This window comes from Labrus bergylta, chromosome 14, assembly GCF_963930695.1.
Source record: "Labrus bergylta chromosome 14, fLabBer1.1, whole genome shotgun sequence".
NCBI lineage: Eukaryota > Metazoa > Chordata > Actinopteri > Labriformes > Labridae > Labrus > Labrus bergylta.
Genome location: NC_089208.1, coordinates 21,071,755 through 21,095,442, shown reverse-complemented (window position 1 = coordinate 21,095,442; position 23,688 = coordinate 21,071,755). Strand labels below are relative to the sequence as shown.

General features: G+C 40.6%; 3 protein-coding genes across 4 annotated transcripts; 2 read left to right on the top strand and 1 right to left on the bottom strand.

The window, feature by feature from the left end:
• Positions 1–445: 445 nt before the first annotated feature.
• Positions 446–11,880, top strand: mepcea (methylphosphate capping enzyme a). 2 transcript variants are annotated; one of them, XM_020633338.3, is made up of 6 exons: positions 446–810; positions 1,084–1,235; positions 3,053–4,929; positions 7,240–7,458; positions 7,576–7,699; positions 7,791–11,880. In XM_020633338.3, the coding sequence occupies exons 3-6, from the start codon at positions 3,100–3,102 to the stop codon at positions 7,823–7,825; spliced, it is 2,208 nt and encodes a 735-aa protein (XP_020488994.1). In that variant the 5' UTR covers positions 446–810; positions 1,084–1,235; positions 3,053–3,099; the 3' UTR covers positions 7,826–11,880. The 2 variants fall into 2 exon arrangements, with proteins under 2 accessions (XP_020488994.1, XP_065818868.1); XM_065962796.1 differs by having other exon boundaries at positions 1,081–1,235.
• Positions 11,881–15,593: 3,713 nt separating this feature from the next.
• defbl2 (defensin, beta-like 2) lies at positions 15,594–16,409 on the bottom strand. Its single transcript, XM_065962797.1, has 3 exons — positions 16,233–16,409; positions 15,944–16,055; positions 15,594–15,800 (listed from the first exon to the last, which is right to left on the bottom strand). Exons 1-3 carry the CDS (start codon positions 16,288–16,290, stop codon positions 15,779–15,781), a joined length of 192 nt encoding a protein of 63 aa, XP_065818869.1. The 5' UTR covers positions 16,291–16,409; the 3' UTR covers positions 15,594–15,778.
• A 1,307-nt stretch (positions 16,410–17,716) lies between these two features.
• On the top strand, positions 17,717–22,280 carry spag7 (sperm associated antigen 7). Its single transcript, XM_020633353.3, has 7 exons — positions 17,717–17,874; positions 18,897–18,964; positions 19,386–19,474; positions 19,582–19,666; positions 19,759–19,848; positions 21,090–21,246; positions 21,345–22,280. Exons 1-7 carry the CDS (start codon positions 17,790–17,792, stop codon positions 21,458–21,460), a joined length of 690 nt encoding a protein of 229 aa, XP_020489009.1. The 5' UTR covers positions 17,717–17,789; the 3' UTR covers positions 21,461–22,280.
• Positions 22,281–23,688: the final 1,408 nt, after the last annotated feature.

The window sequence follows — 23,688 nt, the reverse complement described above, 5'->3', positions numbered from 1 at the left end:
AAACCAGTAAGAGAAGACATTAAGAAGACGACATCACATAAAAGCAAGTCTGTAAAAGTACGTTTAAAGAAGGGATTTAAAAGAATTGAGGGAAACATGACTAAATCTGCCATGAAATCATGAAAACCAGAAGTGTGTCCATAATAATATTTGATCACTGGCATATGTTGAGTTAAAATTGACTGTAATCGTTTTTGTCTACTACAATTTGGCCCCTCTGGCAGTGAGAATTAAATGAACGTGGCCCTTTGCTGTGACCAAAAGTTGTGTTTGGGCAGAATCTTCTAACTCTGTCTTTTTTTTTTATCTACAATTGATTGCTAAATCGATCAGGAAAATAATCCACAGCTGCAGACCTAGAGACAGCATGGGGAGGCTCATTATAATATCTGAGAGAAGGAGTTCTTCTTCTTCTTCCCTCCTCCAGTCACAGATCTCCGCCCCAGTCATCTCGGGCTGCTCGCTGCTGCTGCTGCTGCTGCTTGCTGCTGCTGCTCGGAGCCCGGATGCGCCGCCATGCCGACTCTTCGAGCAAATGGAATAATTTATTCACCAACCTGCCTGACACAGGGGCGATAGGAGTTGACTGGAGAAGTCGGACGAGACAGTGTGGAGGCGTGGGGGGGGAAGCTTCAACCACGTACAGACTTAGCACGCGTTGTTGACGTGTGTGTGTGTGTGTGTTTGCATCGCTTGCCACCGTTGTGTTGATACAGGGACACTTGTGTGCTAAGCTAAGGCTAACGTTAGCTTCCAGTGTGGAGAGTGCGCGGCGGTGACAGTCCGGCCGGAGGCGGGGAGACCCGAGAGGTGAGACTGTTACTTTCATGCTGACTACACTGTTGACTGTGTGGCGAATAGGTGGGCATCTGGTGCATAGTATCACCTTCTTAAATGTGACTCACGGTTTCAGGTGGGGAGTGTGTGTGTGCGTGTGCGTGTGCGTGTGCGTGTGTGTGTGTGTGTGTGTGTGTGTGTGTAGGGGGGGTGTTTCCAGACAGCAGCAGCACATCGAGGTGGGTACTTGACTTGTTTGTCTAATAACGTTGTTTCTTGCTTTTTTTTTTTTTTTTTTTTAAGTAGAGCTGAACGTTGAGTCGACGTATGGCCCCCGCGATACAGCAGCTAGGAGCTAGCCTGCTAAGAAGATAAACTGTGCAACACAGACAGACAGAGAGAGAGAGAGAGAGAGAGAGAGAGAGAGACCCCCACCCCCCTCTCTCTAAACTTTTCAGGTCAGTAACCCCCTCTATCTCTAGAGGCTTCTCATGTCACATCCTTAAAACAATAATAATTTCCTTCTTTTAAAATAATTTAAATGTTTGGAAAATGATACAGGAAAGTGAATTGTGGTTCAGTGGGTCATCCTCCAATGTCATGACGTCATCATGAACTGACCCTATTGAAGTGACCTTAGGGGCTTCCTGGACTCAAGATTTTTTTTTTTTTTTTTTTAATTTAATTTAACCTTTATTTATCCAGGAAAGTTCCATTTGAGATTAAAAACCTCTTTTTCAAGGGAGTCCTGGCCAAGAGGTCACACTCACAACATACAGACAGCAATTAAAATGATAAAAAACAGTTAACAATTAAAATTATAAAAAACAGTTACAAGTAAAGGAGGTCGTCTCAAGTGCTCTCAGCCTCGGATTTAAAAGCATTCAAAGAAATCAGCTCAGTTATTTTCCAGTCTTTTTGCAGCATGTTCCATGTTGAAGGTACGGTGGCTTGGGAAGTGCAAAGCAAAATTACAAAGTGTTAAACACTTTTACAAAATGTGAGACAAATTTACATTTTGAAAAACATTTTTACATTTTATGAAACAAAATTACAAAACCAAAAACACTTACCAAGGACAAAACAAATTTACAAGATGTGAAACACTTTTACAATCGCTGAGACAAATTTACAAGAGGCAGAACACTTTTATCTGTCCCCAAACAAATTTACAAACGACAGAATCTTGACGGAAAGGGAATGTACCACGAAAAAATAAAACCAACAAAATGACCCCTCACTCGATCACTTCCGGGTCACTTCTGACATTTGGTGCATTCCTATTTTGTCAAGATTCTGTCGTTTGTAAATTTGTTTGGGGATTGTAAAGGTGTTTCACATCTTGTAAATTTGTTTTATAAAATGTAAATGTGTTTTTTTCCCTTGGTTTTGTAATTTTGTTTTCTAAAAATGTAAAAAGGTTTTTCAAAATGTAACTTTGTCTCACATTTGTAATTTTGCTTTGCACTTATAAGCCACCGTAAGAATGAGCAGAGTAGACGAAAGCCCGTTTTCCCAGTTCTGTGCGGGCAAATGGAACAGACAGCAACAACTGATCATTTGAACGCAAACCGTAAGAATCAACACTTCTCCGTGTGATTAGGTTACAGATGTAGGAGGGCAGTAGCCCAAGCATGGCCTTGTAAATAAAAGTGCACCAGTGTCCCAGCTTCCTGGTGGACATAGAATGCCATCCCACTCGAGAATACAGTTCACAATGATGGGTCAGGGCTCCACAGTTAGCAATAAACCTCAGAGAAGCATGATAAACAGCGTCAATCTTACTTAGACATTTAGCTGAGGCATTCATATACATCAGGTCTCCATAATCTAAAATGGAAAAAAAAAAGTTGCAGTGACAAACCGCTTTTTCACCTCAAAAGAGAAACAAAATTTGTTTTCGGAAGAAAGTCTTTATATTCAAAGACATAACTGCTCTGTTTTATAATTCAGGAGAGACTCTACAATTCTGAGTATGTGATTGATGGGGGTGCAAGTCAAGTGTTTCGTCGCGATACTATATTGTAAATTTTATTTGGACACCTTACATACAATATTCGTTAGTATGACAAAGTATGCAATCAATCTGCCTTTTTAATATAAAGATGATGATATTCACATATCCCTGTGCAGAAATATTTGTTTTTTGTTTACTGAATTTCAAAATCCATATTAGATTTGATGGATTGTAACTTTGTTTTTTATTTTGAAAGGGTTTGCATAATTACACGAATTCACAGTTTTTAATTTGACAAATATTTTCTGTCATTTTCAGATCCATAAAGATTCCCATGTCTGCATCTGCTCTGCAAACCAAAAGAGATGTCTGTTGATGAGGATACTGTAAAAACTGGCAGTCCACAGGCCAGCTCAGCGTCACCGCTGCAGCTCACAGAATGCACTGGAGGTTACAGTAATATATCTATGATGGTGGAGGGCACAGCAGCCACTCCGGATTTTGCAGCCGCTTGTCCTGTCATGGGTACTGCAACCTCACCAAAACACACCAGCACCACTGACACACTCACCCACTCAGACAGCGCTGGACAGAGAGCTAGAGGGAACGAGAATAACTTCAATCGCAAGAACAGCTTTTCTCATTCCAAACAACAGCAACAGACGAAGCTGGCAAAGCGCCGCAACACAGCAAATTCTAGCTTCAAGCATCCCACATCTGGCAAGAGGAGGCGGAGGGCCAACTCTGAGAGTGACTCGGTCCTGCCTAGCAACTTCCTCCTGGGTGGGAACATTTTTGACCCGCTGAATCTCAACAGCCTCCTGGATGAGGAGGTCAACAAGGCGCTGAATGCAGAGACACCCAAATCATCGCCGCTGCCAGCAAAGAGCCGTGACCCTGTGGAGATCCTCATCCCCAGAGACATCACAGATCCACTGAACCTGAAAAGTGGGATGGCAGACAGCAGGTTTTTGGTGTCCCCCTTCAAGGGTGGTGGCAGGAAGAGACACCGCAACAGACACCATGGAGGAGCAGGTGGAGCAGGAGGAGGAGTAGGTGGTAGTGGAGGTGGTGGGGGGATTTCAACGACACAGATAAACCTCTCAGAATCCGGAAAAAGTGAGTGTAAAGCTGGCACCTCTGCACCGCTTCCAGCTATGTTAGCATCATGTTCTGCACTAGATATCTCCAAAGAGTCCAACAGTTTCTCCAGTGTCACAGGGGACTCCCATGAGCACTCAGCTGACAACTCAGGCAGCTCTAAGGAGGAGATAACATCGGTATCTCTGGAGGATTCCATTTCCTCCGTACCAGGGGGACCAAACCAGCACACAGGCAGACGCAAGCGGAGACGCAACTCTGGCAAAGCTGAGGCCCCTGTTACCCATTCGACACCAATTGGAAAGTCAGGAACTGGGGACAGGAGTTGTGCTACTGGGGGACCGAGAAATTCTCAGTCCTTCCACACACCAAGGAGTGGTGGTCCCAAGACGGGGCCAGGATGTCGCTCACACCAGCAGCCCCAAAACCAGGGAAATCATCAGCATCAGAAGAAGAAGTTCCAGTACGGGAACTACAACAAGTATTATGGCTACCGCAACCCAGGATCTAACGAAGACCCACGAATACGTGTACTTCGTCCTGAATGGTTTGAAGGTAAAGACGTTCTGGATTTGGGTTGCAACTCCGGCCAGTTAACTCTCTACATTGCCAAAATGCTAAGACCAGCCCGTATACTAGGCCTGGACATTGACAATGGTCTTGTACATGCAGCCCGTAAGAACATCAGACATTATCTGTCAGAACTGCAGACCCAAGAGGCCAGGCGGGCAGTGCAGGGCACAAAACAGGAGGAGAGGATTGGAAGCAAGAGTCACACAGGCACAGACAAGAAGCACAATGAAGCGGAGAGCGGGGAGGAAAATGGGAGAGCGGTGAAAGGAGAAAGTGGCCCTGCAGAGGCTCTAAATGACAATGACTGCCGTCACACAGATGAGGCAGAGACCCAGAGGCAGGACAGCAAAACAGAGGAAATGGAGCAGGGAGATTGTGATTCACCCCCCGCTGATCATTCTGTGAGCTGCTCTTTTCCCGTTTCCCTACGGATCTCCAGGGGGCCCATCGCTGCACCTCCACTAACAGAGACATCCTCCACACAGCCCGGGGAGTTCCCTTCCAATGTGTCCTTCATCAAGGTAAGACCACTCTCTGTGCGAGCATTTGGCCACAGCGTGTGTGAGGTTACCATTATTGCATCATGGGAGCCAGGAATTAAATCAGTATCTCACAAGTGGGCACCTCCCGTGTTGTCTAAATCTTAGACTTCCATCAAGACTGCGTCAGATCTATCTGAGTCGCTCCCTAAAACCGCGGCTGCATGTCATGGAAAACACTCTGAGGTCTGATTGTCTTCAAAAGATGACTTAATATAAATTGTGCACCCACTAGTGATGATCCTAGAACATCACTAGGATAATTAACTTGGCTCTCTATTAGGTCTGTCATTGTCTCAGCACAGTCATTTCTTACATAGTATTCAGGTTGCATCTTGCAGCTTATTTAGACTTAAAAACTGTTTATTTTACTCACCATGATAAGGAATAGTGTCTTTGAATGACAGATAAAGTTAACATTGTAGTCTGGTAAAAGCCTGCATAATTGGATGCATTTTAAAAATCTGAACGGTCAAAGGGTTTTTAAGATTGAATTGTTGTTCTGTACAACAAAAGCTACTTGGTCCCGCCCACTCAGAAAGATCAGGAAGATCTATAAAGAGTTATCTGTAGTGTCATGTTGGCCAGTTTATTTTATTGTTTATGGTCCCTCCAATAAGGAAGCATGTGTACCAGCTTATACTACCGGTAGTAATAATTTTTTTTTTTTCAGACTGTGTTTGTGGAGGGAGTTTCCACTTGTGTCCCATAATAATGTCTTTGTATCTGTTGCCAACCAGTGGCTTACTCTTCTCTGAAACTTCCTGTGAATATTGGAATTAAAAGCTGGAAGCAGCAAAGAGGAGGCAATCTGTTCTTTTTCACCAGTTTAATGTTTTTATATGTCTGTAGGCATTCCTAATGGCATCCGTGCCATCCTTGGGCCAGAATCTGCCAAATATTACAAAAAGCTTTCTAATCAAAATATCAAGGATATTCATGTAGAGTTTTTATTACTCCGTTTTCTATCAAGGCTTTGGGCCTTACATGCTTTGTGTGGGCAACTGCATAAATCGGTTGGATGCAGAAACTGAAGTGTTTGTGATTGAAATCGATAATCGCTTCCTCCCTGCTATGAACATTAGAGCTAATGGCGGAGCAGCACAGAGCTAATCCTGTAAATGAGTGAAGAGCTTTAAGATGACTGACTGAGCTCCATCAGCCTGCACAATACAAGATGGATTTAAGGGGGGAAATGTCAGATTGCCTTTTATTTGTTTGACAAGTCTTGGTTGGAATTAAGTTAGATTGTGGACTTTTGGAGGGGAACATATTTGTTTAAAAAAAAAAAAAAAAAAAATCAGATGCTTGAAATTTTCCTGATTTCAAAAGTCTTATTAAAAAAAATCTTCCTCACCTTTGTTGGACATGTGATAAAAATAAATTCCAGCGTTCGCCTACACCTGTGCAAATCCTGATATAATTGACAGTGGTCCTTTTGGATAAACACTCTTTGTTTACAGGGTGAACCTGTTCAAATATTACCTGTGGAGTTTCTCCTTAACTTCCCCCTGTTCTGTTTTTCACATCAACCACCACTCATTTTTAACAAGCAATGCCTGATTCTTAATGCTTTACCTTGCATGTATAATAATATATCCAAATATGTCTATATTCTGTAACAATGGGTATTGAAGCCCATTCCCCTCTCCATTCTTCAAATCAGGTGCCTGTAATGTAGGCCATCAGCAGATGATTGCTCTCTCTCTGATGTCTCATTTGTCGTCTCCAAGCAATAATAATATTCAGTGTTGATTAATCAGTATTGTGTTAGATTTTTTTAAAATTATTATTCATTCAAATTAATAAAAAAGACAAATGCCCACCCCAACTTCCCAATGACTGACTGAATGGTTTTGACTGAACAGTGGAGATTTGAACATGAGGAAATCTTAGCAGTTCAGTAGGAGCAAATTAAATGAAAGTTTCATTTTTGATACAAGTATTATGCTCAATAATTACAACAGATTCCTTTTAGGACTTATCTGTACTCAAGCATTCATAAAAATCTTATTCCATTTGTTAGTCAAATTGTTCACAATTTGGTTATCCACTTTAATAGCTAATATCTTTGTGTATTGCATGGTATAACAGTAAGGATAAGTGTATGGAGCTGCACTTCACTACTCTCCTCTCCAATAGACCCCAAGCCATTTATAAAAACTGAAATAAGAAACCTCATTGTCAGCTCTTTGGTGCCCTGCGTGTGTCAAGATACCTAAAAGCATTTTGCATTCACAGGATTCATGCACAGTTAATTAAATTCATGTCCATACTCCTCCTCTCCTGTAGGCCAATTATGTTCTGGAAAGCGATAACCTTCTTGTGACTCAGCGGCCAGAGTACGATGTGATCCTGTGCCTGAGCGTTAGCAAGTGGGTCCACCTGAACTGGGGAGACAGGGGCCTCAAACGGCTCTTCAAGAGGGTCTATCGACACCTCCGTCCTGGTGGCTTGTTCATCTTGGAGCCACAGCCCTGGGAGTCCTACGTGAGGAGGAAGAAGCTGACGGTAAGTTCTGTTGTGGTGCAAAACTTTTATGACAAAGGGGGTAAAAGAAAGGATACACATTTTGAAGCTCTGTGGGTTAAATATAAGAAATGTTTGTTTTTCTCTCTCCCTTGACAGGATAACATTAACAAGAATTATCACAGCATCCGCCTCAAACCTGAGCAGTTTTCCTCATATCTTACAACCGAGGTGGGCTTCTCCAGTTTTGAGCACCTTGGGGCCCCCAAGTGTTCAGTAAGAGGTAATTCACTTGTTTGCCACTACACATGTAGCCATTTCATATTCTTCCAACAGCCCAGCTTGATGTTTTACCGTTCTGTCCATCCTTGCAGGTTTTCAGAGGCCGATCTACTTGTTTCACAAATGACCGCTCCTGCCTTGATGATCATTGAATGTGAGTAGCCTGAACCACCACCAGACAAACAAGCCAGCCAGCTGACCTGGACTGCAAGGAGCCGTCTGAGTCCTTCCCAGTTTCTACAGCTAGGCAGATGCTGAAGTTGAAATTCTCAAAGGGGAACAGGACCAAACGTGGAATTAATTTTGTAAAGATGAGATGTTTTGTGGAGGAACACCCATCAAGATTCCTCTGTGACTACAGATTCTTAAAATAACTATGTAGGTCACTCAGATCTGACTCCACAGTGTCTAACCTGGAGCTAACCATCACAGTGCGGCCAGACTGTGTGCAGAGGTGCTCATCTGATCTTATCATTTCTGTGGACTATCCTAGTGCTAATGATGCCCAAGTTTGAACCTTGGCCATAAATGATTTTGAATATCTTTGGCCACATATCCCGACTTTCATAACTTTGTTCTGTACCACCATATCACCATACATTGAACATGTTTGGGCTGGGAGATAGGACAGATGATTCCAATTGACCACCGCTAAGCTGCAGTGTACGACTTGATAACAAAGCCATCGCCAGATCATGCTGACATGATAAAAAGCCGCACCATAGTTCAGGTAATGTGTTTCATGAATCAGATGAAGCCTCGGGATGCACGCTACATTAAACCTACTGACGACGAAGACATTGAGACGTTTTGATCAGAAAAATGACTCATGTTTGAATCCTTTTGAGACAGACAGGAACGCACATAGTTTGCGGAATATAAAAGAGTCAAACAAACACTAGCAGCAAAACGTTTGATTACAAATAGTTGATGATCTTTGTCCCATCTCCCAACCCTGATAGTGTTGTAACTATTTTTGCATTACAGGCCAAAGAGCTGAAGGAAATCAAACCTGTTACAGAGCTATGAGAAATTAAGTCCACATTTTGAAATTGGACGATATGAAAAGCTCTTAAATTGCACAAACCTGAGGCCCTATGAAGTTAAGAGGGTCTTGACCGAGAGATAAAAAGAATAAGGCACAAAATGAAAGTTCAATCCAAAACAGCCAAAACGACAAACATTCAGTGACATAGTGAATGATTAATCAGTCCTTTTTTTTTTGGTAACACTCATTTCCTTAAAATCTGCCATCAAAGACGACAATTTAGTCCAATGTGAAATATATTTATATCTCAAATTTCCAGACGGCCCGAGCACACCTTTTAAAACTGTAAACAGTTTAGTTCTTTAATATTACATCACCTAGAAAGTGAAATCCTCCAGTAAATGTTCAAACATGACTTTTTCAAGAACCGAGTTTCTGGCTGTTTTGAAGGTGAACTTTCTTTGACCTGTCAGAACGGTTCGAGAGTTTTAAAGCTGGTAGGGAAGCAACAAATCACTTCATGGGTCCTTTAAGCCTTATTAATGCTCCATCCTAAGGGTAGGGGGCATATTTGAGCTGTGATGACACCCAGGTGGGAGCTCAGCTCTAAAAAATTCAGCACAGAGATGACAAGGACTATTTTTGAAAAGTTGATCCACAGCAGGCAGTGATTGTTTTTTTTTGTTCTAATGACAGTTAAGCCATAGCCCTACATAATGTGTTGTATACAATGTCCTTCATTGGGTGCTGACCAAGAGTCTAATTAAAAGAACACTGTATGACAGACGGTCTGTTATAGTGCTCTATGAATCTGACACATGCATTGTTTTGTGTACAGATAATGCACTAATTCAAACGGCAGCATTAACATGTTCTTGCTCTTCAGTTGGATCAACTTCTACAACACTGACCAAACATCCATGTGTAGAAAATGAATTGGGTCTAAAATGACTGAAAAGTATCGACATGACTCTGATTCAGTTTTAATAATAATATGTTGTTTGTTTTGGAAGTGCAGCCAAAATATTTGAAGGGTCTTTTGCTCCTGAATTTGACAAAATATGCCATCATCCTCTCCGTCTCTGTCATCAAGAGGACACTTTTGGGGCAGCCAGTCTTTGTGATTGTATCTCTGTTGTGCACTGACACTGCTAATCTGTGACATTTCATTTTCAGTGGCTGGAACATGAAATCTTCCCTATTTTGGTGTCTGGTTCATTAACATCATTTTGCATTCTAGGATAGGGAATGATAAAAAAAAAAAAAAGAAAGATGGGTGATATTGTGTTTGTATTTTACTAAATGATCAATGTAAATATGTTGGCAAATTTTCTTTAATTGTCAATATTAAGTTCATAACTGCTTCTGTCATTTTCCAGTTGTTGTTTTTTTTTTTTTGCCTTGTTTTCAGATGTTTGCTGCCAAGTTGTGAATGAGTCACAGGTTGGAGTTTTTGTCCTAAGATGGGCCACTGATCCAGCTCTGTATCAAGAGATGAATATGTACATATCAAAGCTCTGATGTGTTTGATTTGCTCTCTCATGGCGGGCATGTGGATTGTTAGATTGGCTCTTTATTTTTTTATAAACAGTTTGAAAGGAGTGTTGTTGTCAATGCACTCTCATTTCACTTCATTTTATATAATATATCGAAGAAGCAACTTTTTTGATAATTTTTCCATCCATTTTTTTTTAAACAACTTGAAAATCACTGAGCGTATAAAATAATCTTCAGGTTTCAATTAGCATTGAAAGTCTGATTTAGCCCATTCGTCACAGGGCAACAAGCACACTGCTCCTCTAGGCTCAGACAATCTTACGCTCAGGCTTAGATCTGCTGTCTTTTTGACTTCATGCAAAAGTAGCTAAATTGTTCCTTATGCAGGTTGCATTATGAGCATTTCATTTAAGCAGAAATGTGAGTTAAGCTTAGCAGTTCTTTCTCTCCTATGTTAAAGACCGCACCTTACTGTCTCAGAAGCAGAACTGATTTTAACTCATGGGGCCTGACTGATTAGAAGTCCATGTATCCAAGCTAAAGTATGTTTTTGCTTGACATGTGAAATGGCATGTTGTCATCTTAACTGCTTTATAAATTGGACTCTCCTTGGGGATTTGAAGTTGTGCAGTCTGATAGTGATTTTTATTACATTCAGTTACCCAAAAAGGGGAGTTAGAGGTCAACACTCCTTGTTTCAGCTTCATTTAATGTAAGTCAGACTTGTAACTATCTTAAATGAATTATACTCAGATCTATTAGGATATTCATCTTATAGAACTTAGGGTAAGGGTTGACGACCCTAATTTTGCAAAATCTGCTCCTCACGTTTGTAATGTTGCCCTCTTCTCCAAAAAAAAATCAGAATGAATCTACTTTGTTGAATTATAAAAACGTTCTGAAAACCTGAGAGATTGAAATGTAAAAACTTCAGTGTTTAGGTTGTCCATTGTGCTACAGAAACTTTAAATCAAATGCAAGTGAAAGCACAACCTACTTCATGCTCTATTTACTAAAATGATTTTTTCTTCATGTTTTGAATTGAAAAACGTTAAGAGTTAGACTCTTTCTGAAACATAGGTGCAGTGAATTACATCATTTGGTTTTCTGGAATTTGTCGGAGATAAACTGTTCTTATTGATGAATATTATTCAGTTAATGATGATGTGAGTGTCACAAGAGCTTCAAATTCTTATCTATGCCCACTTTCATACATTTCAATCAAGTTTTATTGTAACATGTAGCTGCAGCCCTATTCTAGTGTTGGAGCAGCTGTAGTGATGAAATGTTAGAAAGATATTTGTTAGAAACAATTAGGCTCTGACAGCAAACATATGAGTTGTTTTTAAGATAAAGTACATTACTTAAAATGGAGCTGTTGTGTGACAGCTTAAACTGGATGAAATATAAATTTCCTTGGAGCACAATGAATGCACATAGTCAAGGAGTGTATGATCACCTCTTCCTGCTGAATTTGCACTGATATTGAGGTAATTAATGTAGTTGAGTACATTCTTGCTGTTGAAGTTCATGTTTTACATTAACGTTAACGTTTGTAGAACAGCTTTTCTGGGAGGGGGGAACTTGGAATAAACATTCCCTTTGTCAGGGAACCTTTGATTTTTTTATGCCTCTGAACAACAATATCTGAATGTTACTGTGTTCATCATTTCCATTGATTAAAAAGTGGTTCAAGATGTCCTGGTTCAGTATTTGCTTATATGGAACCTTGTAAAGTTGGTTAGTTAAATTGATTGTTTTTTTGTTTTTTTGTAAAGGTACTTTAGGTGCTGGCTATAGTAGTGCATCATATTGTAAAGGTGGTGTTTCTGTAATGTGGGTCACCAGCCATCAGTAAGAATTGATTCATTTTATTTTATTACCTTTAGTTCTGGTTGAGTCAACAGCGCACTAAAACTTTAGTCATTTACAAAAACATGTAAAAAAAAGCCAGTGTTAGACGTTTTGCTGTGATATTCCACATTAACCTGGAGGTATTCTGTTTCAACCTTAAATGAAATCAAGTTTAAATCTCTTCAGATCTCCTCAAAACTAGTAGTATTGGAGCTTTAACCAATGCATACTGTAACCATTTCAAAATGCTAAAAACATACTTAGTTAGACTAAAGAACCATTCTTTTTTTCAAAAGCCTCAGACCTCCATGGGGTAGGTGGATGCCTTACTGCTTTTGTTATACTGCACAGCTCTTTGCAGTCCACCTTCCTCTCATGGATAGGCTACGTGCCTACGTCTCAGGGGACAGGCACTTTGGCCATGATCACTACCATGGCTCTGATGAACTACTGGACCAAATCTGACTAGGGCGAGGTTCTGGTGATCTTTAAAGTAAACTTCAAGTGTTGGTTTAGTTGTACCTTGGTGTTGCATGTTCACATCCAGATGTCAGGACAGACCTCTCTGTTTGGCTGATGTTTCATTCCCCAGCTTGGTTAAGTGCCAGTTGTGGGGACATCTGTACCTGCCCTGGCTCACAGCTTATTTACAGCCTGTTTAGATGTTGTCAATGCTGGGGTCCTGGGCATCCCAGAGCTAGCAGTTTGGTTTTGAGCCAAACCAGACTTGTACATTTCAGGATCTTGGTAGGATGTCAAAAGTGGACCTAATGAGGAAGCTTAGCCTACCTGTGGATTTTTACATGTTGGCCCATGTTATGGCCCAATGGTGATTGCTTCTTGATTTGTCCTCTCCCCCAGTTCCTATGGGCTTAGAGGAAATAAGTCATTAATACATTTTGGTTACTTCTTTTTGGGCCAGTCATTGGATAGAGTAGGAAACAGGGATTTGAATTTTCAGAATGACATGAGGAACAGGACTGCAGCCTCTTTATATTGTGCGCACAATATCCACTAAGCTATTTGGCACCCTTATTCTTGTTGCTTCTAAAACAAATACACTTTCCTCTCTTTATTTGAAGCTTTGAACCCATCTGGTCCCTACTCAAGCTGGTCCATTTCAGTGGTAGCTTAAATGTGTTTTTTTTCCTAACAAGGTGGCCTCACAAAGGCACACAGGAAAACCTAGCCATTTGCAGATGTAATTGTTGGCTTTCAAGTTCATATAGATGCTGAGTCTCACCTGTGAATAATGCCTGTTACACACTGAAGAAGACTTCTGCTCGAAAGTGTTGCAGTAATAAATTGGAGGGAAAATTCTTGAGGAATGGGCACATGGCCATTAAGGGGGATATTCTTGTTGCTGTCACTGAGTTGTTCTCCAACTCCTCTGCAGCTGTCACAAACACCCCAAATGTCTTCTTCACTAGCAGATCTCTGGCATACTTTGGAGTCATACTTGAAGAGGTTCTCTACTGTCTTCTTTTACATACATCCACTCTGCTTTCCTCAGGTTTGCAAGTCTGGATTTGATTTGGTCGTAGAGAGCCTTTAGACGGTATTCCCTAAGACGTTGAACGGCCAGCAATTTCTGGAGAATTAGGTGTATGCTCTGCTCAGATCATCTCTATGATTTTCTTGATGTTTCTCAATGATGTTCCTCCTGTTGTGGCTTCACTACTTGCACACCAGATGTGCTGCTGCTGGTGGTGAACTTCCTGCTAGGAAAGCTAGTCCTCTTGCGTCTCGTCTTTCCAGTCAAACCGTCATTCCTTTACCAACAAAAGGACTTCTTTGTCTCATCTTCGTTGCCTGTTGAGTCCTCTATTTCATCATCTATAATAGTGGTCTCTGGAGCACTGTGTTGCTCTGAGCTTTAATCGTCTTAGCTGCTTATTTTCTAAGCTTGCTTCTGGTTTCTCCCTGGATGTGCACTCAATTGGTGGTTTCATATGGGTTGTTGCTTTGGACCTTCTGAAGCCGCTCTTCTTAACCATCTTTTGCTTGTTGGTAGTTGCCATTCCTCGGTTATCCTTTGTGTAGGGTCCATCTTCCATCTAACCTTTCAGTTAATGGGCTGCTTTTCTTTTCAATTAAAATATAAGTCTAAGAGAAAACAGAGTAGCAGATCATCTTAAAAATCCTTCATACGAGATAGTTTTATGTGGTCAAATGCTCAAATAGTAAACTTAAAGGATGGAGACAAGTCAAACAATCAATTTAATTTAGGCTCAGTGAATTATGACCTATACATTAATTCTGCAACACAGTTACAGTCTGTTACAGTTTAACAAATAAATTAAGACAAGTCACTCAGACGTGAGGACGAGCACAAGACAAACTCTTACCAGGTCCCATTTTAAATTGGCTTTTACTTGGGCTGTAATAAAAGTTTAAGTTATTTCAATGGGATTCAGTTGGTTTAACCACCTGCATTTACAAACCCTCCTGTCTTTTCGATAAAACAAGTCAACATGGATACGTTAAAATAAAATCCTCCACCCTGTCACAACTTTCTGTTCTAAGCTGTTTGCTGTCAGCTTTGTGAAGACAGACAGCCTCGTGTAAACAGGTTGGTCGGGGGAGGGGGGTTTACCCTTTTGTAGTTGGGCCATGCTGCGCTGTCTGAATAGTACAAAGATTCAACCCAGATGACAATGCAGGGCACAATACAGTGGCTCATGTTTACAAATAGCGTCCATGCCTTTAACACCTACCATAGCCTGGTCCAGTCATTAACCATCTTCAGGTCTGGGCTCTCTGGAACAATATTCTGTAACCACATTGACAAACATTAACGTTTAAATACTAATGAAAGATTTTTGGTTATTAGTTATTTTAAAACTAATAATGCCAGGGTTTTATCCAGCATTATTGGTGTTTACTTAAAGTAATGTGATTATATTTGCTTTATGCTAAAAGTCCCTTCCATTAGAAAAATAAAACCACAAAGCAAGTTCACAAACATAGACATTCAGCCTCACAGTCAGAGTTAGGCAGACAATATGACAATAGATTTGCTTTGCAATCGTGACTGCCAGGTTGTGACGTTGTCCGTCTGTTCCAGACAGTGTTGCCCAGACAGACAGAATGGTGAGATGACATAAACAGAGACAAGAGACATTACACTTCATTCACAAAAGCTCTGTTCCATCACAGCTATTTGGGTTGGTCACTTGACCATCATTGTCTCATGTCGGAACAGGGCTGAGCAAATGCATGCCACGCTCCACTCAGACTGCTTTCCATGCTCATATTTCTCAGAGGTCAGGCTTTGCAACAGGTGTAAACACTCACTTTGGATGTTTGATGTGAAGTGAAGAACTACATTGCTTTATATTTGGTTTAGTGTACTTAAAGTAGACAGTGCCAAATAACAACAAACCAAACATGAGTATTTCTTTAATGCATTTATTGAAAACACTACATTTCAGAATGGAGAAAACTGTTCACACAGGTTTGATTATTGAATGTGATTATCAAATACAGGCTTGATCTCACAAGTTTTCATTCAGGCAGCAATAACTCCAATAGGGAAAACAGGGTTGCAGTTTCACACATAATAACTGCTCATGTAAGAAGTTCACTTTAAAAGCATTCAGTCAGATCCCAAGGCAACTCAAAGATGGGTAGACTGAAATGAAACCTGACTTATCCAGAAGAATGCTGTGTCTGAGACCATGGATCCTGTTCTGAAGGTGTCAGCCTGCATGCTGTGACATCTTCAGACAACAACAGTTGCTAAGACCGCGTAGCACAGCACCTGGAAATGAGCACAGTGCAACATAAAGAAGCCTTGTTATGAGCTCTTTTCATGACCTTCAACAGAATAGGTTCCCTTATCCCTTTGTTTTTGTAGTCAACATATTTCTGCATTTTAATCTTTCAAGATGTTCGCAGGCCTACCTGTATCTTCTAGGGCAACCATGATGACCAACGATGTACTCCTGAGCATAGCAGAACCGTCTGCAGAGTCCTCTATACCCACAAGTCCAGTACTGCATCTCTGGATCATTTCCTGTATACAATTAGAAGAAGAAAAAAATGCTTATGTTCCCATGTTCCTGACAAACATTGACCTTACATGACAACAGTCCCAGTATGAGCACAGTGTAGTTTGAGTATTAACAATGTCATGGTTTGCTTGATTTGATCTTACACTGTAAGAAAATGTGTGTATCCATTCTTTGCTTACCCTCCCCAACTGCGAGCATCAGGAGAAGCACAAGGAGAACCAAGCTCAGTCCCTTCATGTTTGGGTACCAATAAGCTTTCAGACACTGTTGTGGACAGGCTGATGCTGCATTTATACAGCATTTCCACCACGGGGGAGGAGTCCGTCGTGCTCTGTGCAAATCACAATAACAAAGTATGGCTGAATGATGGCTGTCTGAGTAATAAAGGTCAGGAATAGCAACTTTCAGCCTCGTCAACAGCTAGAGCTTGAGAATTTCCAGTTCTTTGGGGGCATTTTAAAAATAACCAAACACACACTAAAATGGTCATGAATAAATACTTTATTTTCCAACTTGCTCCTGGTATACAGCAAATGTTATGCACCATACACCAAGCCCATATTCTGAATACATATATGGACCTTAGTTCTTACCTATACACCCCTATGGCTGGACACAGGAGTACACAAAAGCTCTCCTTCACAACAACAAGCCTTCCAAAAGATATAAAAACACATGAAGTGCTGGCTAATGTTTTTGTTTTAGACACAGTTAAGAGTCCAATTCTAGCTGTCTTATTGTGTTTTCAGAGCTGCCCTGTGTTCCACCACTGAGCTGCCCACATCTGAATATAGCACTAGTTCATGTATTATTGCTGATGCTGTGGAACTACAATAAAAGTGCACAAACACACTGCTCCAGTGACACAGGGGAGGATTGTTAACAAAATAACAATAGAAGGCAGGGACACAGAGACATTGACTTGTACAGCATGCCCCCTAGTGCCTATGCAAAGATGTAGGATACATTGTGCTTCCCTGTTTATTCTCCAACTCAGGTTAATCCCATTGGAAATTAATCAATGTTTAAAAAAAAAGAAAAGAAAAAAATTTATTATTTTAAACTTGTTTTTTACTCAAAATGTTTACCACCATTGGTCAAAGAAGACAACTTAATACGAGAAACAGCAGCTCTGAAGAGTCAGTATCACCATAAGGCAAAAGAGGACTTTAGAACTTTCTTAATTTAAATGCAAGTTTTAAAAAAAGAAGAAGATAGAAGCAGATACTTATTCAATCAGACAATCCAAATCATGCACAGTCCTTATGATGATAAATTATGGCATTAAATGGTTTTCTTGTGTTTGGATAAATACACAGTTTCAAGAAAATGTCAATGCAAAATCAAAAAATACTTTTTTGGTAATTGTAAATGTAAACAATTGTGCAACATGTGGAAAGTGCAGATTTCCATAATACATATTGATTGATAAATATTATACAGGTAAGGTTGGTGTGTACAGGTGAACAAAAATAAACCACACTGTATTTTCTAGGCCTTTATGATTTTTTTTGTGTGACACAATTTTAATAGAATACGAGCAAACACAGGCCGTCTGTAAACATTCCCCCGTAGTCATACAACTTCCTCCCACAGGAGATGGCGACAGAGGTTTAAAATGCCGAGTTTTAACACAGCGAGGAAAAACTCTGCCCATCTGCGCATGCGCAGCCTTTACAGCTGCTGCTACTGCAACCAACAACAACAGACTGAGCGAGCTGCCCTTTCATTCCAAGATGGCAGACCTCCTAGGTTCAATCTTAAACTCGATGGAAAAGCCTCCAACTGTCGGCGACAAGGAAAGCCGACGAAAGGCTCGAGGTACTTAATGTATTGTTTAATTAAAGAAACATTTGGGGCCCGCTTAGAACTGGTTGAATTTGATATGATTAGAGAGTCAGCGATGATTTAGAAGACAGACGGAGAGAGCGTGTCTGGGGGCTGCCATTGGCCAGATGAGCCTTCAGGTATAACGCAGTTGTCCCGTGGTTTGCACCGCCTCTACGGAACATTTGACCCGCATGTCCCGAGAAACACAAGAGGTCAGACTCCAGAGATGTGGAGGAACGATGTTGCTCAATCACAGGAGTCTCTGTTAAGTAGCTTTGTTGGGAGATTGCTCATGAAAATGGCGCTCATATGTTTTGTGTTGCAGCTGAAAGAGTGGATTAAAAGACTTAATACTTTAATACAATCAAGACTTCAAGCGCTCTGTAAACAACTATCACTGTTAAAACTCCTGCTGAGCATTTGCAGTACTCTTCTTTTTTTCCTCAAGAACGTTTTTTTGGTAGTTTCTGTGAAGATAAAATTGAATGACATCAAGAAAATGTGTAAATAACAAAAACTTGTTTTGTGTTTATATGTAATTGTAAGCGTCTTTGTGACTTTCATAGACATGAACTTGCAACAACTTTTCCATTACACTTACATGTGATAAAAAACTATTTCAGTAACACCTGAAATCCTGCAGCAGTAAACCAGTTTGGACTGTGTTATAATGTTTTTTTCAGGTTGTAGATGTATCCTTAACATGATTCTCAAGATAGTTGAGATGTTTAGTTGTAAAAAAAAAAAAGTTGTAAAAATGTTACAAAGCTGATCTGACTATTGGCAAAAATGTAAAACTCCATACCTCTTTTCTGTTTGCATGTAAACACATAAAAGATTCAATGATAATGATGATGAAATGTGGTTTTTCAGAATAAATTAACTAACGTGACTAAAGTCGTACAAGTAGAACGGTTGTTGCTTCAGGATCTCCGTTCACAACAGAAACTCTAAAAAAAATTATACAAGCAAATATCATAACACAACAAAAATGTGACTTGTGTTCTTTTCAGAGCAAGCTGCAAGACTTAAGAAGATGGAGGAGCACGAGAAGAGAAAGAAAGCTGAATTCAGGAAGAAGGTGAACGATTAATGTCACATCTATTAACACACTGATTATGCACACACTGTCCACTTTGTAAGGTACACCTGCAAATCTCACTGCAAACCAAAAACAACTGTTCTGCAATATATTTAAGCTTTACAAAGTTTATCATTTTTACTTATTGCTGTCATTTTTGGAAATGTGAAAATTCAATCAAATATTTTTTATTACCTCAATTTAAAATCTCTATGATTGTGTCAGGCAATCAGAAACATCCCCCCCCAAAAAACCACATTAAAAGTAATATTAATGACAAAGCAGTTATAGATGTATGACTATGCTGGTGTTACTTACAAAGTGGCCACTGAGTGTAGCTTTTGTGATCTGTCTGCACCACAGTTTGCATTTCTTTGTACCTTGAAATAATAACAGGAAACGTCCTGTTTCTCTTTGTTAGATGGAGAAGGAGGTGTCAGATTTCATACAGGACAGCTCACAGCAGAAACGAAAATACAATCCCATGGGGAAGATTGAGAGGAGTATATTGTAAGAAGTCGTCACTGCAGATATTTGTAATAAGCCCAAAAGAGGCACGACACATTCTTTCCCCCTCGCTCACAACTGTTTCCATTTCATTTCCCTCTGTGTTGTAGACATGATGTCGCAGAGGTCGCTGGTTTGACCTCTTTTTCTTTCGGGGAGGACGAGGAGAGCCGTTATGTCATGCTTTTCAAGAAGGTCTGACTTTGATTTTATCCATCTTTATTTGAGTGTTTGATTGTCAAATGATGAAATGAAATCTGACTTTTGTCTTCTTTGTTAACTGGCAGGAGTTTGCTCCTTCAGACGAAGAGCTGGAAGCTTATCGCAAAGGAGAGGAGTGGGATCCCAAGCTGGCAGAGGAAAGGCGCAAACTAAGGGTAAGACTGGACGCTCTTTTGATTTGATTGAAGCTCCTTCAAAAACCTCCTGACCATGACATTCATCTGATGAACACTTCAACATGTCAGTGTTATGTCTGAATAAGAGCTTACTCTTCCTCCATCAATGAAGTAACATCTCTGGATCCCCTTTAACACAGCTATAGTTAAAGTTAAAGTAAAGGCTGCGGCAGCACAAAGTAAAACGTATTGACAGAGGCTGATACGCACTTCTTCTTAGACAGCTGTAATAGACGGATTGTCTCAGTCTTCATCTCTTGAGATCTCACCTGTTTTATCTTGTGTCCCAAGAGACAAAAAACAAACTTAGAAAGATTTACTTATTATTGATCCCCGCATGAGGAAATTTCAGTTTTTACACTCTGTAGTCATGCAACACACACATGCACACAAACAGGATCCTATGGACATGCACTGATGGAGAGATGTCAGAGTGACGGAGCGGCCCACAGTGGGCGCTCCTGAGCTGGTGGTGGGGAGGGGGTTTGGTGCCTTGCTCAAGGGCACCTCGGCAGTGCTCAGGAGGTGATCTGGCACCTCTCCAGCTACCAGACCAACTTCCATACTTGGTCCGCACCGGGACCGATTTTTGTTTTGTTTTCTTATCACCAGAAAATTATCCCGATATCACGAGAAAACAAGCTTTGTGAGCTTCAAATAATGAAAAAAAAAAAAGAAGTCCAGATCTGAAGGCTTAGTGCTTGGTGCATGCACCCCTTGTGTAGAGGCTGTGGTCCTCCGGGGCATGCGGCCCGGGTTAGGGTCTGACTTCTGGCTCCTTTCCCGCGTCTCGTTCCCTACTATCGGTCTCTCCCTGATTTCTGACTCTATCCGCTTAATGTCTTGAATTGAAAGCATAAAAAGCTCCCCAAAAAGATCCAGATCCAGAGAAAACAGCTGTAATGAACTTCTCGCGAGAAACCAGCACTGGTATCTCAAGATGACGAGAAAAATCCGTTCAGATCATGAGAAGTAGAAAATGAATATAAGAATAAAGAAGACGTAAGGATGCGTGTCTGCTTAGGGCTTCAGTACTTATGGATAAAAACAGTCACGTTTACTAAACCTTGACGCTCCCTAAAAGAATCATGTTGAGTTTGTTCAGGTGATCAATTTTCCTCAATTAGGTTAGTCAATGAAAAATATTTTCCCCACAGAAAAGAGTCAATCATCCTGGATTTGTTTTCAAACTAAGATTTCCATCACTCTCTCCCCTGAAGGAACAAGCCGCATTGGAAGAGACAGCGGCCAGTCAGACAAAGAAGTCTGAGGCGTGTCCCAACTCAAACTACAGAGACAAGTACAGTCACCTGATCGGCACCTCGGCTGCAAAAGACGCCGCGCACACACTTGAGGCCAACAGCGCCTACGGCTGTGGTGAGTAAATGTTGTTTTATTGTCTCAGCCCGTTGAAAACATTAGCTTACTTTTCCTCCCAATATTTGACTGATAATGTTTGTGTTTCTGTCTCCCAGTGCCGGTTGCAAACAAGAGGGACACTCGCTCTATAGAAGAAGCCATGAATGAAATCAGAGCCAAAAAACGGCTGAAGCAGGAGGACGACACAGGAGCACAAAGCAGCAGCTCCTGAGTCTCCTCCTTTTTCGCTCTCGGTCTATTTCTGTGTGTGTGTGGGTGTGTGTGGGTGAATGTATGTATGTGTGTGGGCGGGTAAGTGTTTCAGTGTGAACACTCAAAGTCATCCTAATGATGCAATATCCTATACTTCATCCATGTGATAGAATAACTTATACGACAGGTGTTAAGTCTGGTATTAAAGCTACTCTTAGACACATGACTGGACACTAGACAGTAGAAGTAACTTGTTTTGATTTTTTAAAAGTGTCTCGCAGATGTTCGGTGACTCTAAAACATCATTTTTAAAGGCGTACTTTTTGGCAGGCTTGCTGCGGATTTAAATTTCTAGATCACATTTTAAACATTAAATAATGAGCGAGTGAGCTTTGGATTCACTTTGGAAGTAAGATTTTAGGCAGAAGCATGGCTGAGAAGTCCCATGTAGCCACTGCAGATTAAAAGGGATCAGGGATGCTGTATATGAACCAGCTGTTGTTTTTTTTTTGTCTCAACCTGTTTCAGAGACTCTGTTCATTTGGGAGCATTGCCATGTCCTCCATTGCAAGAGGAAAACCCCCGTTGTGTGTATTTTATGAATGTGTGTTTGACTGTGAATACAAGTGTTCTGCTGAACTTAAATGTATTGTTCTTAAGCCCTGTGTTGGTTTACCATTGGCATCATGGTAGGGAGCAGAACCAGACTCGTTGGGGTATTTCTGAGCTCCCATTTGTTTGTCATACCTTCGGTAAGTTTGTAGGCATCTTAATGTCTGTTTTAACATGGTTGCACTGTTTTATCCCCAATGTGTGTTAATAAAGGAGATCGGTCTGTATGTTGTCCAATAGCCCAATTTCTTTTTAACTGATGTAAGACGTGTCTACAACTGGTCTCAGACTGAGTTTAGTTTGTACCACAGTGCACAAGAAACTTTTCATGACTAGAACACCTTACAAGATAATTAAATTCAATACAACAAAACAAAATACTAAGTAAGAAGAAGCTTTGTTGATCCTGCGAGGGGAAATTCAATTTTACACTGTTATTATTACTGAGATCACACACAGGCTGAAATACATGGTGATGTGAAAAGCAGTTCTTTTCAGTGTACTGAATCAGTAGAATCAGTTCAGTAAAGTGATTCGTTCAAAAGATTCGTTCACAGAATCGTTCAGTACTTCTCTGCAGCTCTGTCTGTGAATCAGAATTTAATAATCTGAAACACGGCCGAACGTTTAGTTCTGCTCGCGATCGTACTGAGAACAGCAGGTGGTGAATAATAAACCAATGAGCTGAGAAGTTAGTTGGATAAAGTTACAGTTTGCAAACTGAAAGCTGCTAAAACAATCACATTTATTTTCCCCGACCGTTCTGTTCAGTACGTTCAGTACACAATCACTCACTGACTGTCTGACTGAGAGGAAGAGAGAGGAGGCGGAGCTCTCGTACAGTTCGGGAGCGAAGCACTCCTGAGATGTTAGTGGGATGGTCGGTGCCTATGCTCAAGGGTGCTTCGGCAGTGCTCAGGAAGTGAGCCCCCCCCCATAACACATACAGTATTTGACTCAACAACCGGACTCACAATCTACTATTAAATTCTGTTACTGAAACAAATATAAATCATGGTATTTAATGATGTGTGCTATTATTTGGCATAACATATATATTTTTAAGCGATCATCTTTGTCTGTGTTTCACCTGGGTTTAATGTTCCCCTCTGACAAAACAATTGGCCCCAGTTTGGCCCCCTCAGTTAAAGTGGTCTAGAACCACCACTGCTCCAGCTACCAGACTATGTCCAAACCGGGACTTGAACCGGCGACCCTCAGGTTCCAAACCTAAGTCCCCAGACTGAACTACTGCCGATGATCATTGGATTGCAAACATAAATCAGTATTCTGTAGTTTAGTAATAATTCACATATTCACATATGCTATTTAAATAGCAAACAGCCAGTCCTGTATATACGAGTCTGACAAGTCATCCTAACTCATAAGAAGTCCCAAATATGATGATTGGTATTCATGGGATTCTTTGGCAGCGGAGCAATATTAAGTACTGTTAGTCAAATAGTACAACCTGTGATTTTCTTGAAGCATTTTCATGAATTTAAGTAGTTAAACCAGTCTTTGAAATATGTTCAACTCAATTAACAAATACATTAAACTGTATCTTTATATATTCATGTATCTTCTATACTTTTGTAGAAATTAGTTTGTTGGTGTGCCGGTATAGCCTAGTGG